General features: G+C 34.9%; 1 protein-coding gene across 1 annotated transcript in view; it reads right to left on the bottom strand.

The window, feature by feature from the left end:
• Window positions 1-2,193: 2,193 nt before the first annotated feature.
• PLCZ1 (phospholipase C zeta 1) overlaps window positions 2,194-17,129 on the bottom strand; it is a gene marked incomplete at its 3' end in the record, with an annotated part of 38,207 nt that continues 23,271 nt past the window's right edge. The window contains exons 7-12 of the mRNA XM_081128558.1: window positions 16,629-16,785; window positions 13,036-13,152; window positions 11,829-12,001; window positions 6,507-6,639; window positions 3,043-3,192; window positions 2,194-2,279 (exon numbers count right to left, since the gene is read on the bottom strand). Of these exons, the coding sequence (XP_080984684.1) occupies window positions 2,194-2,279; window positions 3,043-3,192; window positions 6,507-6,639; window positions 11,829-12,001; window positions 13,036-13,152; window positions 16,629-16,785 (816 nt within the window). The remainder of the gene's footprint in view (window positions 2,280-3,042; window positions 3,193-6,506; window positions 6,640-11,828; window positions 12,002-13,035; window positions 13,153-16,628; window positions 16,786-17,129) is intronic.

Below are 17,129 nucleotides of genomic sequence, written 5' to 3'. Positions count from 1 at the left end.
GGAACTAACTTTTAAACTGAGAGCTCAAAAGTTAAAAAGTCTTCTGTTGCCACAGCCCGGTGGTTCATTTAGCCTTTTCTTGTTTCCCTCCACTCACCAACACTGCTTTTCCCTGCAAGTGAATTATGCATAGAAAGCACACATCGCCTGGATGGCGTGGCTCAGTGGTTGAGCATCAACCTAGGATCCAGAAGATCGAGGTTCAATTCCTGGTCAAGACACATGCCTGGGTTGTGGACTCGATTGCCAGCAGGGAGTGTGCAGGAGGCAGCCGATCAATGACTCTCATCGTTGATGTTTCTATCTCTCTCTCCCTCTCCTTTCCTCTCTCTGAAATCAATAAAGACATAGTTTTAAAAAGAAAAAAAGAAAGCACACATCAAAGCTGGCTTCTTTCACCTTTCCAAGTCTCCTCTTATGTAAGAGCATTCCATGACTATGGAGTTTCTATGGGTAGTATTTGTTAAAAGTTCTTGTGAGAAGATGATGATGATGATGATGATGGTGATGCCTATTCAATTTAAAGGGTAAAGTCAATGGTAAATAATGCACACAAAAACAGAGTCAGAGACATTTAAGGACATTGGACAAGAAATAAAATATGCTAATGTTTCCTTTCAAAACTGTGTTTCTCGTGTAGAGCGGAATGTTAAAAAATGAAAGATTTGGTCTTCAGTTACTGAGCTGAGTTTTATTGATACCTGAAGAAAAAGTGAGAAAGAAAATATTTTTTTTCCTCCCTTATTTCAAATCTTGTTAGTATAAATGATTTTTGAAAAGTTTATCCAGCTTCAGAATTCAAAACTCATCTGGTCAAAACCTTTAAATCTCATACAATTCCATATCTTCAAAAGACTTAAGTAAGTTAGAGAAAATTAAAGCCTTGAATCAGTGGGGTAAACATCCCACCTGCTGTTAGGTTGAACAATAGATAATGTAAATAAAATCCTTCCATAAGCTGGTAAAACTGAAGCACCCCTCTGAGTACTAGCTATGTATCTCTACTGGGAAGTGTGTACCCTGATCTCTGATTCAGAGAACACATGAGGGAGAATCTGGATGACTATGTACTGAGTAATTTGGGACAATTTTTACCACTTACGGTTTGGATATTTGAATTCCCAGGGCATTTTTATTTTGAATATGCAATTCCAAGGGTAAACTATGGCAATAGTAAAACATGATAGATGAGTTATTTTGTATTTTTCTGGCATTAGTGTACATCTCAAATAGTCATTCTTGTTATTTTAGCTATAAATTCAGATTTAAAATCAGCAAATACCTATGAGGGCTCCCTAATTTGTCAAAAATTGTGCTAAATGCTTTCACCTCACTACCAGGCAACAATGTGGTAGAATAAGTATTAATAAGCCTGGGTTTTTTTAGAACATTTAATAAGGAACCATATTCTTCTACATATGGCATTTAGTAAAGCAAAGTCCTGCTGATCGTGATAAACTCAGCATATGGAACAGCACAGGAACCTCATCTGTGATCAAGAAACAATCTTCAAAGTACATTTAGTACAGATTCAGATTCACTGCAAATTCATTCAGAGATCCGAACATGTAAATCCACATAGTAGATCTCTTTTACAGATATGGAGTCTGAATACAGTTTGAATGTAAATCAATTTTATATACACTCATAAAAATGTCTGTATAATTACTGGGTACCAAATCCAGTGCACAGCACTTAAGAACTAGCCTGAGACTATAGGGGCTAATTGCTCTCTAAGCTACAAAAGGACACAAAATACCTGGAAATCTAATTCTTTCCCAGTACAGTATGCAGTAGTGGGTGTCTAGAGGTTAAAACACTCATAGATTTCACATTTCTTTTATACTGCCAAATATTTGCCAACATAACTTATACAATCAGACATGTTTTTAAAGGTTGTAAAATTCTACTAATTAAAAATTATACAAGCCAGTTGGAAGAGCAGCCTCCGCAGCAGAAGGGCAGGAGAAACTGGCTGACAAGAATGCCACAGTGAGTCAGGATCCTCTGAAATTTTTATTTCTTTTTTCCCACTGCTCTGTTTGGCATACTTACAAGTGAATTTGTTCAATATTTCTGTTTTTGTAAATAATTATTTCGGTGTACATTTAAAAAAAGAAAATATATATGAACATTAACTTTGGCTGTTTTATTGTGATGTATAGCTAACAACAGGTCAGGCACTATTAGTTGCTATCTGACATACCAAACGTAAACAAACAGTGATGCAGGCTCAAGACTCTCACCAGTTTTGGAAAACAGAGGAACGCGACTGTAACCTGCAAAAGGAATCATATCTAATTAGAACAATAAAAAGAAATTAACCAGCAATGGCCCTGATAGTGCTACTGAGAAAGACTAGATCTTTACTATGCATACCATAAAAACACTGACTGTATACTTATATTCGTCTTGCATGTTAGTTTTCCCCAAAAATAAAATATTTTAAGTTTCTATTCTGACTTCCTACTGAGTTACACTGAGGACACAGCTCAGCTTCTCTTCCTTCAAAGTGCAACATCTCCAAAATTAGCCACCACCCCTCTGCTTCAGGCTCTGCTTCCTAGGTACATCTCAGATGGTGTTAGAAAAGTAAACATATTGAGACGAGGTAACTGGGCGTCCAATGTAAACCAGCCCACAAGGCGATGCGCTACACAGGCAGCTCTGAAGAGTCAAGAAAGGAAATTCTTGGGCTCCCAGTCTCCTCTTCTCAAATGGGAAGAATAAATCACTGCTTCTCCCTTCTCTTTGATTCCCATCCTTCATTTTTTATGGCAGATGTGGCTATTCCTAACTGACACAGAAGCTATGATCCATGTGAAGAAATGTTCATACATGCCAACTTTGTCTAATTAGTCTTTCTAGAGACCCCACACTCCAATCCCACATTCCATATTTCTGTAATTCCACCAAGAGAAAACGTGTCAATATATAAAATTTCCTTTATATCTGGCTTTCAATTTGTTGTATCAAAGTATGTCTCTGGTAAAAAGTTATAATCTACTGTCAGCACAATCATCTTACTTTTAGGAATATTACCTTTTCTCATGCATAAAAGTGGTAAAGTATATTGCCCAAGAAATTCATTTTCGGTTATTAAATTTTGGTTTTCCACAACGAAACGTATCAATGCCAATTCTGGCACTTTAATAATAAATGTGAATGTTTCATTCCATCTTGGACTAAAAGCTGAAAAGTAAAGGAACAGATAGAATCAAAGAATCATAGATACTATTTCTAGGGGAAAATTTGTAACATCTGTTCTCCAAAATTATTCTCTTCAACATTTTAATAGCTTGCTTTTAGAACACTTCAATTTTTAACACACCCCTTGAGAAAATAATAATGGCAATACCAATATTTATTGGGTATTTAATATTGCTGAACAGTAGTCTAAGAAGTTTAAGATCATCTCATATAATCCTCACAACAATTGCATCAGCGTTATTACTATCCACACTCATAGATGAAAAAACTGAGCCAGAAAGATGCTACATAATTTCCTAAGGGTTTTACATTCACATCCATTAAGTGGCAGGTCAAGAATTCAAGCAAATGGAATCTGATTTCAGAGCAGAAATATTTGATCATTATGCAATATGACTGCTGTGTTCAGGCATTTCATTCACAACAAATTGAGACACAGAGAAGTAACATGATTCTTCTATACCAGGTCCTATTATGGGCAGAGCTCCACGGACAGCTGTGGGACTGAAAGCTAGGTAATAAGTGCTCTAAAGCCAGATCTTTCATTTGACTAAGTGCTCATTTTAAAGTCCAAAGTTGAAAAATAATTTAGGCCTCTAGCAAAATAGATCAGCCCAAACAGCAATCTCTTGTCAAAAAAGAAATCCAAATTGTGTCACAATGTGACCCAAATCACCCAATATTTAAGCATAATTAATAAAATCAATAAATTTACATCCAGATCGAATATAATGCACTTAATAAATACTCAAAGGTTCAGAGAGAAGCAATATGTATTGTTTTTCATGGACAAAGACAATGCTATGCCTGCTGTCAATAGCTTTTGTTCTTTGAGTTGCATTTCCAGAAGCACTGAAGAATTTGTGGCTAATTATACTTTATGTTTTCTGTGGTGCATGTGTGGTCACAAGTGCACATTTACTAAACAGTAATCCAGGATGCAGTTTATACCCACAAAAATATTAGACTAATTGACTCATGCTGGAATAATGATTGTATTACCTTGTCGTAAGAAGAGAAATAATATTATAAGGGGCAGGTTTAAGAGGCAGTTTTTTATAGATACTGCAAAATGTCTGCACAAAATTCTTATACTGATTTACTCTACCCCCTCCAAACCTACTTCACTATAAACTCTCTCATACACACACACACACACACACATACTCATATTATACGAGAAAGTCCTTTTAGTTGTCAAAAAAAGTAAAATAGAATACCAAATTTGATAGTTATAAATATAGTTTTCCCTTAGCATGACCAAAATAATTACTTTCACACCTTATCTAAATGTGATCTTTCTTCCGAGACTCTCACGTCTTTCATTGCACTGCCATTACCCTAGTAGCTAAGCCATCTTGGAACCCCTCTTGTCCGGCTACCTAAACTTTTGTCCCTGGTAGTGTTCCCCACACACATCCTCCATTCATTTTCTGATGCCACAGTCCTTCTTTTACATCCCCTAACTGTGAAATCGTATCCTATTTCGTAGTTCTCATTTCCCTCCCAGACACTGCTTCCTATCTAATTTGCAGGAACAATCTCCTTGAAGCTCACTCTGTTAGTGTTATATCCCTGCTTGAAAATTTTAATTGTGTTCATTTTCTATAGAAAAGAAAGTTCCTAACACCTGATCATGGTTTTCAAGATTTTTCATGGCCATGCCCAACAGAACTTTCTTATTTTATCTCACACTAATCTTTCTTAGTAACCTGTATTCCACTCATCTTGGCCTTCCTTACTTTTCCTCAGCATATTTGAATTTTGTCTTCTCCATGTTTTAACACCCAGATTATTCCTTTTGCCTTAAGTGTTCTTTCCTCAATATCTGTAAAAAATTCAATTCGTTCTCCAAGAACTATCTCCAAATTTGCTTTTTCTGCTATAATTCTTTGTACTTTCCTTAAAGCACTATTAATTCTTTGCCATAATAGTTTTACTTATATCTTAATTCCCATACTGAACTGTAAACTATTTACAATAGAGTTGGTTGGGCCTTACATAATAACACACTTAATAAACCAAGATTTTAAGTTTCTCGATACTTGGCATCAGGCTTTTAACATAATGGGCTCAGTAATGTTTGAAGAACCAAATTGAACTTCTGCAGGAATATCCCATAAAACACAAAGAATATCATATTATTATAAAAGGTGCAGTGAGTAGATAAATGTTCTGTGCATTTTGCCATGAAGACTCAAGTAAGAGGCTAGAAAGAAGAGATAGATTACTGAAAGCTTCCTGATATTAGCAGTCACCATTAGCAGACACTGCCACTGTCGTGTGCCTTCAACTTTAAGGGGTATCAACTAAGGCATTAAGTCATCACCAATATCCTTCCCTATTGATAACATAAAATGAGGTAGCAAAACTTCCCAAATCTTTTTTCCCATGCTTTTTGTACTACGGGTCATGTCATGCTAGAGGATTATTCGGGGGCAGAGGCAGGCAGATAGTGGGCATTGTAAGGGATTATCACCCAAGAAGAAAAAGACTAATAAAACTTCACCTGCTTTCCTGTCAGTGCCACTCAGCCTGCAGCATATCTCCAGACTCTGAAGTGAAGTCCACTATACTTGGGGAATATTAACTCAAAGAAGATTCTATACTCAAGTATAAGTTCCAAGGTTTCCTCCAAAGTAATCCTAAGGGACAACCCCAGGAATCTATACCTTTCTAACTTCCTAAATGACTTCAACCTCAGAGAAGAAATGACAATGTCAGTACTGTACTTCATAAAATATCATGAGGTGCTAGAACACCGAAAATCTTAAAAGTCATTTCTTCCATTCCTACATTTCCCTCCTGGCAAAAATGACTGAATTATGAATCCAAATATTGTATGAGTAGGTTTCTATGGCAGCCTTAGCCTGAGTCAGAAGCCAGAGAACTTTATCTAAAATAATTCAAGCAGTGAAGTAAAAATGTGTTACATGCTATATCAGAATAATCACAAATTCTTTATTTTACACAGAGGCTAGATTTGCAGCTATCAAAATGTCTCTTTTCATTCAGTGATACTGGGAAAAACATAAAAAGGAGGTAGAAGTGAAAAAAAGTAGCAATTTTTCAGGTAGGATAAATTTTTGTATCTGTAATCTGAAAATATATCTAAATAAAGCACCAAATATTATCAAATTGTTTTTGCTGCATATAAAACTTTCATCATTTTGAACATAATACAAAACCTTTGCCTTATGAATAATAAATATGTATCAAACTCTATTAATATATAATTTTTAAGCTTTCCGACAAGAAGTCTAATAGAAGTCCAATGAAATATATGAGGAGCTCACCATTTTTTTTAATTACACGAGTCTGCTGTTTCACTTGATCATTTGGGACACCAATAATGTCTATAATCACTAATGTGTCAGCTTTGTTAGATGATGAGTAGTTACTGGGAGGCAACTGGATACCACTGATGACCTGTGCAAAAATATTTGAATACAAGAATTTAACACAATATCAAACTGCATCACCACTTAATTTCAAAATAAAATATATATTGTAAAAAAGGGACAGATTTTAAGTCAGTTTCCCTAAAAAAATGAAGTGTGAAAGAATGCAAAATTTAAAATTAACTCTTTCATCCCCAAGAATCAATAGGTGAACACCAGAAATATGTCTAGGTTAGTCCATTTTTCCTATATGTGATTATAGTAGAATCCATCTTGTCCAAGGATTATGGTTCAACATGTGTTTTTATTTTTAAAGTATTTGTTATGATTGTTAAAAATCATTGCTAAAAGCATGGTTATGATCACTTTCTAGAATAATTCAGGCTGAGATACTCTGGTAACATGAACTATTTTCAAATTCATACTGTATATATTCAACAAATATTAGAAGCAATATCAATACTACTTCTGAAATGTAAGAGAAAGCATCACAATTTCCTAGATATCATTTTATGATAGTAAAATTTATATGTTTAGATCATTTATCACAAATTTTATATTACCCATTATTGTCTATATTATCATAAGTCACTTGAATCCGACCAAATCCAGTATGTCATATGCATATTAGGGTATCAGAAAAATACTTAATGAAATAATTAATAGTAGTTTTACTTAGCCTTTTATTAGTCAAGCTAATTGTGGAAGCAAAGACTTGTTTTATTTTAAGGAACAAAGTTTGGACAAAAATCAACATTTGAAGTGCACTTAATTTATAAAATGTACTAATGTAAAAATTGAGGCATGATTTCAATTTCTGAAGATTATAATAAAGAGGAACAAATAGAAATTTAAGCTTGAAAAGAAAAAGAAAGCAAAAAAAACATGTCAATGTGTAACTTTTCCTTTTCTACACCCACATGTTATGGCACTAGCAGGAAACTAGGGTGACTGTGCAAATATTTAACAACCAGTATGGAATAGGCACTGTTCAGTCAGCATAATTAGATAGTAAGGTAATTAAAAGAATATTGGTCATAAACAACTAGTACACCAATAACTAGTACACCAATACCAGAGCCTACCAGCTCAATATCAGCTCTGTAGATAATAAACCCTTACCAATATGGAGAAGGTTCTCTATTGGTGCACTTCATGTCAAAAAAGAAAATTGTCTAACTAAGTAATAATAATTGAATATAAGAACTGAAAAAGAATTTAGAGATTATTGTTCAAATAATTTATACACTTTGATTCACAAAGACCTTCAAGGGACAACTGCAGAGGATGGATGTCAAACAGAAAACCCTCAGTAGCCAACCAGAGTAGCTCTGCTTGCATACCCTAGGCTTATGCATGAGATTTGGAACTTAAAATATCACTTCATAGTTTTGATAAGCTTGAAAATAACTTACTTAATTCAAAACTCTTGCCTGGCCTGCGTGGCTCAGCGGTTGAGCATCAACCTGTGATCCAGGAGATGGAGGCTTGATTCCTGGTCATGACGCATACCCAGGTTGCAGGCTCAGTCCCCAGGAGGGGGTGTGCAGGAGGCAGCCAATCAAAGACTCTCTTTCATCATTGATGTTTCTATCTCTCTCTCTCTCCCTCTCCTTTCCTCTCTCTGAAATCAATAAAGATATATTTTTAAAAACACAAAAACTCTTAGTTTGCAGATGACAAAGAATAAACCAAAAATGTTGAATGCCATCACCAAGGGCGTCAGAAAGCTAAGAAAACTAGGTCTTTTGATCCCTAAGTCATGCTCTCCACAATTTGTGCAAGTCATAAGGTAATCACAAAGCTCCTTAGAATGATCAAAGCAGGAGGGAAGACCCCCATGGCTAGGGCAGCAGCTTTCTGGGAAAATTATTAACTCTGTCTGTTTCATACCACGTCACTTATACCCCTACATGAGACCTCTTATAATACAAACAGATGGCATTTGTAAACATCTGTGCATACTAGCTATCTTCCAGCTTTGCTTTCTCAATAAAAGAGTGTATATGTTCTCTTTATTATTCTCAACATGAGAAAGAAATCACCCATTCAATTACCCTACATGTTTTGAACATGTACTTTGTGTCAGGCACTGTGCATAAGGACTGAACAAAACACAGTCCTTATCCTTAAAAGAGCCTCCGTCAAGTGAGGGAGAATGACAGGTACTACAAGAAAATTAACAATTATAATACAGTGTGGTGAGTGTATGCACAGGGTGCTTTGGAAAAACAGAAGGAATCTACAAAATGAAAATGAAGCACAATTAAGGGTAGGAAAAAGCTTCCAAAAAGAAGTGACTCTGAAGTCTTAAAAAAAAAAAAAAATGAGTCAGAACACAATGGGTAGGTGAAATGCGGAAGAATAGTCCAGGCAAAGGAAATAGCGTATGCAACATGTGGAGGTGTCACCGTGGACAAGAAAGGCTTCCCTACGGTTACAGAATACGGTGGAAGTGGTGAGAGATGGGGCTAGAGAAGTAAGCCAAGGCCCGACTGAGAAAGCACTCAGGAGACACAAATAAACATTAAGGAGGCATGATCAGGTTAGCACTGTGGCAAAATCTCTCTGGAAGATGGGTCAAGAGGACTAAGAAGGGTTACCTGAAAACCCCTTAAGAAGCCAAAAGAATAGATGTGGTGGCAGGTAACAAATCCCTAAAATAGGACAGCAGCAAATGACATCAGACCAAGGGACGGGATAAGGAATACATTTAGGAAAAGGACCCATAGAAGTCGGAGATGAGCTGGACAGGGGAGGTGAAGGAGGTGTGGAAGAAGATGCCTCCCAATTTTTTAACCTAAGTTAACTGAGTGAATGAGTTCGACTTAATTCATTGAGATTTAAATAAAAGCATATTTGACTAGAAAGGAATGTTCAGGCTTTAATATTTTAAGTCTGGCAGAAGAGAGATTAAATAGGCATGCTAAGTAAGCTATTAAAAATATAATTTTATATTCCCAAAATGAGGCCAGATTAAAGATTTGAGCATTGTTGGTGGTTAAAACCATGAATGTATATAAAAGGACATGAGGAGAATATTTAGTTTGAAGCGAGCATTAAGAAAAAGGCTTAGGTGACATAAATATTTTAGTGGAGGTAGAGCAAGAGTAACACACAAATGAAAGTGAGAAAGAATTGGTTAAGAAGAAAGGGGGGGAAAGGAGACAGAAAAGCCCCAGAGGGCAGCAAGATTTGTGAGCAGTAGGAAGGGACCTTAAAGGGTGGCTGACTCATCCCTTCTTCTCACTAGAGCAAATAGACTAGTTGCTTAAAACACCAGAACGATGCAACTTTTTGCATTGTTCATTCACGCAAAAAGGCAACAGAAAGACTTTCTTCAGATATGAAAGGATACTGAAATAGCACCCACCTAGACTGCCTAAAAAGATTAACAGAAATTTAAAAGGTATTAGATCTATAATACTCTCAAGAATAAAGATTTTTTAAATTGTCTTAATTGAAAAATTAAAACTAGGAAAAATTTTTAATATCAAAATGGCCTGAGTTCCAGAACATATTGGATTAAATAAAATATACCACCAAAACAATAAAGAAACAAAAGGTATTGAAGGAATTCAACGGGACCCAAAATATTAAGGTATACTACTTAGCTTATAAAGTAACCACAAAAAGGAAAAGAAAAAGGTATTAATCTTTTTAAATTTTGTTTTAAAGTTACAAAGGAGATACCAAAGTTATAATAACACTGCAAAGTAAGTTTAATGTACAATACTTTGCCAGATTCTAGCAAGAGTGCCAACTCATCGACTTGGGGCTGTATCCAGTGCTGTAGGCAATTTCTACCTATCCACTGCTCCTATTCTAGATTCACAAAATCCCTAACAACCAGGAGAAAAGTCAGCTACATATTTCACTGGCACTATTTCTTACAGTGGCCAGAATCATGTTCATGTCATGCTGTACTCTCTTCCCGAATTAATCTCTGGGAAACGGCTCTTAAACTTCCTCCCATTCTCAGATGGGACAAATTGGCTAGGGCCTGAAGTGCATGAAAATGGTCCCCCAAATCCTGTGACTTTACATCAGTAGAGGGGGGAGCTGAGATGAAAGGAGTAGTAGTGGGAGAAGTGCAGTCTAGAGGTTCTAGTGTTTCCTGTCCCCTGACATCCAGGTAACAGTAGCTGGATGACCTAGGACAGCGACATAAATACCAAAATTCCAGAACAGAATCTGAGATGGTTCGGATGATTCTAGGAGCAACTACTTAAATAGAGAGAGGGACTAAAAGACCACACTCACCCAATTTATTTGCAAACAACTGGTACAGATACAATTTAAAATAGAATTGCTTATAATTCAGTGGAGAGAGAAAGCTCAAGATTTTCAAGATTTGGTGACATTTAAAGAAACAGAAACAAAAATAGCACAAGTTTATAGAAGAATAAGAAAGTTCCTGAAAAGACTTTGTGGGAAATAATACATTTTAGGCAACTGCTTATGATCTCTGAAATTACACAGATGTAACAAAACAAAAGATGAGAGATGGGGTAATGAGATAGTAGTCAGGAGAAGGGTTTGGGGTAGAAATATAAAGCAAACAACATGAAGAAAATAAAAATTGGGGGGGGGACTAGTAATGCAGGTGAAAAATTCACATCTACATTAAAATCAGTAAAAAACATAAAATCACATGCAGAGGAAAATCAAATGCAGAGGGAATAGGAAAATGATAAAGTTGACATGAATTACTAAACATGAAGAGAAGGCACTCAAAGAAAGCATAAGAATAGTTTTAGTTTCTAAGTAATCAGGGATATTCAGAAACATAAGGGGGAAAAATTCTGAACTTCAAAAGTCTAATTCTGAGATTAATGAAAAGCAAATAGCTCCTGGAACTTATCTCGTAAAATTCCTTAAGCTTAAGGAAGAAAAAAAGAGCATATCCACAAGGTAATGAGTGGGCTGAGCTCAGACTTCTCTATCACAATATTAAGTGCCTACAGAGAATGGAATAATATAAGTAAACTTCAGAGAGGGGAAAGTTTTAGCCTCAATATTTATATCCACATCACTCATGCAAAAAGTCAGCAGGATGACATTTTTGGATATGGAAGGATGCTAAAATACCAGCCACCTCTAAGACCTGAAAAGATCAACAGAAACTTAAAAGGCATTAAAGGAAATCGATGGAACTCAAAATATTAATGTACACTATCTAATGTATAATAACCAAGAAAGAGATATTAATCATACCTTTATTGTAAGTGTAAGTGGATTGCTGTCTTCTGGTACTTTCCTTGGATTAAACTCTGTTTCACTATCTCTTAGGAACTGTGGTTTCAAAATGTACCCAGAACCACCATTATCCAAAAATTTCCCATTTTGAATGTCCATAGGCAGACCAGGGGTCTGGAAATTCAAGGCCACTGTGAGAGAAAAAAAGTCTTTTGACAATGTCAGGGAGTAGAGGAAGTAGCTAAAGAAACAAGTTAATAGATGTACTGAAATCTTATCACGGGTTATATATCTTCAAACATTTTAAGAGCTAGCCTCATTAGTCAAATAACTCATGGTTTATAAACATTTCCTCTTTCCATGTCTATATTAATATATGAAGGTGAGTTTCAAAGTTTAATCTGTAAATTATTTTCTAGTTGTGAGTCAAAGACTCAAAACGGCACACAATATAGATTCTAGAACAGCAATGTACATGTCATGTAACAACCAGCAAATATGAAAATAAAGAAAATCGGTGCATTAAGTGCAGGAAGGGAAGATACCAACTATATCATAAACTTTCAGGTCTAAAGAGATACTGATATCACTTGAGAAGAAAATGAGAAAGGTAGAGCAATAAAGTTGTTAAAATATAGGAGTATATCCATATAAGCTGGTAGATAGCCACTACATGCAGTACCACCCTCCACCCCCCACACCCCACCACCACCATCCTTCTCTCCCCCTCTCTGCAAACCTACAGGCCTTGCCACATCCAGGAGCAGGAGGGTTAACACCTGGCACTTTCTGACTGGTTAGTGCCAGTGCTATTTGGAACAGGGAGAGTCGGTAAGGGCAAATAACAAAGGTGTACAATCTCATTCACTTTTCAACTATGAATGTAAAAGTTGGTATAAAGTATAAAAGGTAGAAGTTACTTAATTTGAAAAGGCCCTTTCAAGCAAAGGACTTGATCTTCAGTCTCCTCTTACACCAATTTTGGTTTCCTTTTTCCCTGCCTACACTTCCCATGCTAATTCTTTATGATTTTTTTTCCATGACCCCAACATGTTTAGAAATAACTCCAACTCTTGAAACCAATGATTCATCACTAGTGCCTGACTGCAAAACACCCAGGGCCAAAAAAATCTTTGAAAGAAGCTCTTTTCAAGAATCCTTCATTAATTTACAAAACTCATTTTATCTTATCTTTGCAACAAACTCAATATGCTGTGTAACATACCCATTTGACAACCTATATTCCAAAATTCTTGAGGATTAAAATTAGAAGAGTCTGCTCTTGTTGCTTTGGGATATATTCTGGTAATGAAGTCCTTGGTGTGAAGAATAAAATCATGGGCTAAAAAATGAATTATTGAAACAGTGAAAATTCTCAAATTAAATAAACTACTTTGTGTATATATTATATAATTCTACCATAATTTCAACAATTTCTATATGTATTGTCTTGGAAAAAATATTTGCAATTCACACAAATCAAAATAAACCCATGCCTTTATGTTTGACAGTGTAATTCACTATTATTGAGAAAGTAATAATAATTTATTATACATACAATTTTATGCACTCTAATCACTCACTTGTGAAAAAATGATTAGATAACATATTTGGAGGAATTTTTATATTCAAATTAATTTTACTTTGACATAAGGATGTACAAAATTTCAAAATAAAATGCATTCATTTTTTAAAATAAAAGTAGTATCATTACACATTTTGCCTTTCTTTGGTTTTCATATTAGGACAGAATCGCATATAAGTTATATAAAGCTATGCGATGCTATACAAATTAACCCAATTGAATATTTAATAGATTCTCAGGGTTGAGAGAGACCATAAAGTTATCCAATTCAGCTGCCAACACCAACCACCACCACATCTTCCCCCCAAATTCATTCAATTTCTATTTGCATGCTTCCATTGAAAGAGAACTTGCTATCTCCCAATACTTCTGGTTATTTCATATATTTTTCTTACTGAGATAAGGTCTATAGTTGTAGTGTACACATGCACACATACACAGTCTGAGTTTATATATAACATGTTTTTATAAGTTTCTATTTTTATTTTATGACACTTTGTTTTTTTATTTAAATCAGTTTTTAATTTTTCACTTATAGTTGACATACAATATTATATTAGTTTCAGGTGTATACCACAATGATTGGACATTATATAACTTACTAAGTGATCATTCCGATTAATTTTGTACCCATCTGGCACCATACATAGTTATTAGAATATTATTGACTATATTCCTCATGCTGTACTTTACATCCCCATGGCCTTTCTGTAATAACCAATTTGTACTTCTTCATCCCTTCATCTTTATATATTCTATTTAAATCATTTGAGATTCAAAATTAATTTATACCCTTTATCATTGGACACCCCTTCAAATTTTTTAACAAAAATTTTATGTCTCTCCAAGGTATCTATACTTTCACTAGGCAGACCTGTTCTCACAACCATTCTGCTCGTACAGCGACCAGGCATGGGATAAGCGGTTAATGCCGATGGCCCGCTATATTTGCTAGTCAAACTAGAACGGAATCATTGCCACCCTCATTCTGAATATTATTCTTTAGGAAGCATAGTATTATCAAGAAAAAAATTAGTTACTGAAGTTAACATGAGTTACAGTTAACTTCATCAGCTCTCATTTTTAGAAGTTATACACTCCTTGAGACAAAACTGTATTTTGAAGCTACTCATTTATAAATGCATCATGTGTATCCTAGTATCATGATCCCTTATACAGTCCTCAACTAGGTGTTTATCTTTAGGTAAAACATACACTCTTCTGGCCTTAATTTTTCCTATCTACAAAGTGATAAGCATGAAGAATCACTAAGAACTCTCAACATAATATGATTTTGTTATTTCTGTGATTAACCTTTAGAAATTAAAACATGCTATGTTATTACAAATGCAATTCATGTTAATTTTAAGTAAATGAGAAAATCAAATTAAAAAAATAAGAAATAAAACCACATATAATCTCGTCACTGAATTAATAACCACTGATAACATCTTGGTATAAATCTTTCCATTCTTTTGTTATATGAACATGCTTATTTTTAATTGAATCATATTGTTTATTCCCTTTTAGGAACTTCATTTTTTACTTAAAATAACATGAAAATTATTTCACTTCAATAATATTCACCTATCACATTATTTTTAATGACTAAAAATATTTATATATATGAAAATTTCTGTTTCTTATTTTTCCTTATTATAAACTTAATTTTTATTATGTTTTTAACAATGATGAACATCCTTGCAGTACACCTTTGCCCATATCACTATTTACTATTGACTTTGAGTTCAAGAAAAATACTCTATACTTTTTCCAAAGAAATAGTGATCCTACACTTTATAACTCTGCTCAGAATCACCGAGTCCCTTTTCAGAGTTTAAGTTTAATACAATGAGAACAAGAGAATTATTATTACATTTGCTGCACCCAAAGGTCTTGTCCCCATGAACAACAACAGAAACCATTCAATAGTTTGAAAGGACAGGAACTAATAAAGCAGATCATTCAAATTCAAACTCTGTTGACAAGACTTTACAGTGAAAAATATATTTTATATCACAGCCCAACACATACACAATTATAAATTATAAATAAAATAATACTTATTCTTACTGCATACAAAATACTCTATTCCATTCCATTACATTACATTATTTTAACTGTGGTCCATCCCTACTGAAGTGATTTTTTCCCCCCAATCTTTTTAAAAACAAAAAGGCCCTAAAATATCCAGGGTCTCTCTAATAGGTAGTTTAAGGAGATGAGCTAAAATATACCTCCAAATCTTTGGGTACTGATGGCCAGCCTAATGAAGTTAACCAATAAATATATCAAAATTCACATTTCCAAACAGCCAACAGCCTTTCTCAAGTCAGCTGCAGGTGCTGATTTTCATGCCATGGTGTTTTTACACAAGATGATAGATAGCAATTGCTCAGGACTTGGAGAGTGACCTGAATGTTGAGTTAATGACCCATGTTTTTTAAGTTGAGGTTATCCCACCATATAAGTCTGAGAAGAGGGTAAGGTCTGCTTCCCATTCTCTTTCCCAGGTTTTGTTGCCTCTTGGGCTCTACCAAACAGAATAACCCACCTCAGATTTAGAATCATAACACATAAAAGAAGATGCAAAGACAAATATCCCTCTACAGGTGTGCTTCAGCAGTGCACACCCTGCACAGCCACCTGGTAGTCTGGCCTGGTGCCATTTCCTCCCATTCCTTCACCTCAGACAAACAGCCTCCAGGTCTACTTAACTCTTCCTCTTAGATGCTTTCTGAGTCCACAGACTTCACCCTGATTCCACTCTCACTGCCATAAGCCTTCATCATCTCCTCCCTGCAGGCAGCCGCACCTTTATGCTGCTATCAGAGGCGTCTTTCAGAAACACACGAAGGATCATATAACTCCTGAGATTTCAATCTTCTCCTGCTCACCTTTGATTTCAGGACAAAGTTCAGGTTACTTGTAACTGTGCAGCATTGTCACTCTCTGCTCTCCCATATAAACTACTCACCACAGCCCCACCCACCAAAGTATCCACACTAGACATTCTCAATCAAAATTTCATGATTTAAAGGAGTTGATTATTAGTTGAGTTCTGTGAAATAAAACATAATGTACTTGAGGCATATAACCTTTTTTTAAATTATGTTAAATACATTGAAATTTTATGAGAACATACTTTTTATAAATACCATTGACCCATCTTGACATCTTAGCAGTGACTATAATGTTTAAACATTTCATCTGTTTGAATCATAAGAATTTACCTCTCAACTTGGAAAGTTTTCGAGCTCTTGACTCCCCAATAGAATTACTTTCATTAAATTTTTGATTCTGTCTTGAATAGCGAAAGTTTCTGAACTTCTCAGCTTTAGTATAAATGACAAGATCAGATAGGGCCACAGCCACTTTTACCTTTGTGGTGTAAAAATAAAGCAGTAATTTCACATTTTTGCACTAATAATTTGAATTTTTTTCAACAAAGAAAATATGCTTTCAAATCAATGATTTTGGTCTTTTCCTAAGATTCTCTCTTCAAAAGCTATTTTAATTAGGTCAATGGGATTATTTTTTGTGACAGTATTTAATGTTAATATGAAAGAGCTCAAACCTAAAATCCTAATTAATGTCACAAGTATTGAGGATGGCAATTACTATTATTTTCTTTTTCCCCAAAGACTTGCTTATTCTCATGAATTTACAAATTTAGGAATTTTAGTCTTGAGTACATCATATGTCCAGGATGATCTAGCATTTTGGAGTAACTT

Source organism: Miniopterus schreibersii (assembly GCF_964146895.1).
Source record: "Miniopterus schreibersii genome assembly, chromosome: 2".
NCBI lineage: Eukaryota > Metazoa > Chordata > Mammalia > Chiroptera > Miniopteridae > Miniopterus > Miniopterus schreibersii.
The sequence above is the reverse complement of the archived record's forward strand: the minus strand, read 5'-3'. Positions and strand labels throughout refer to the sequence as shown.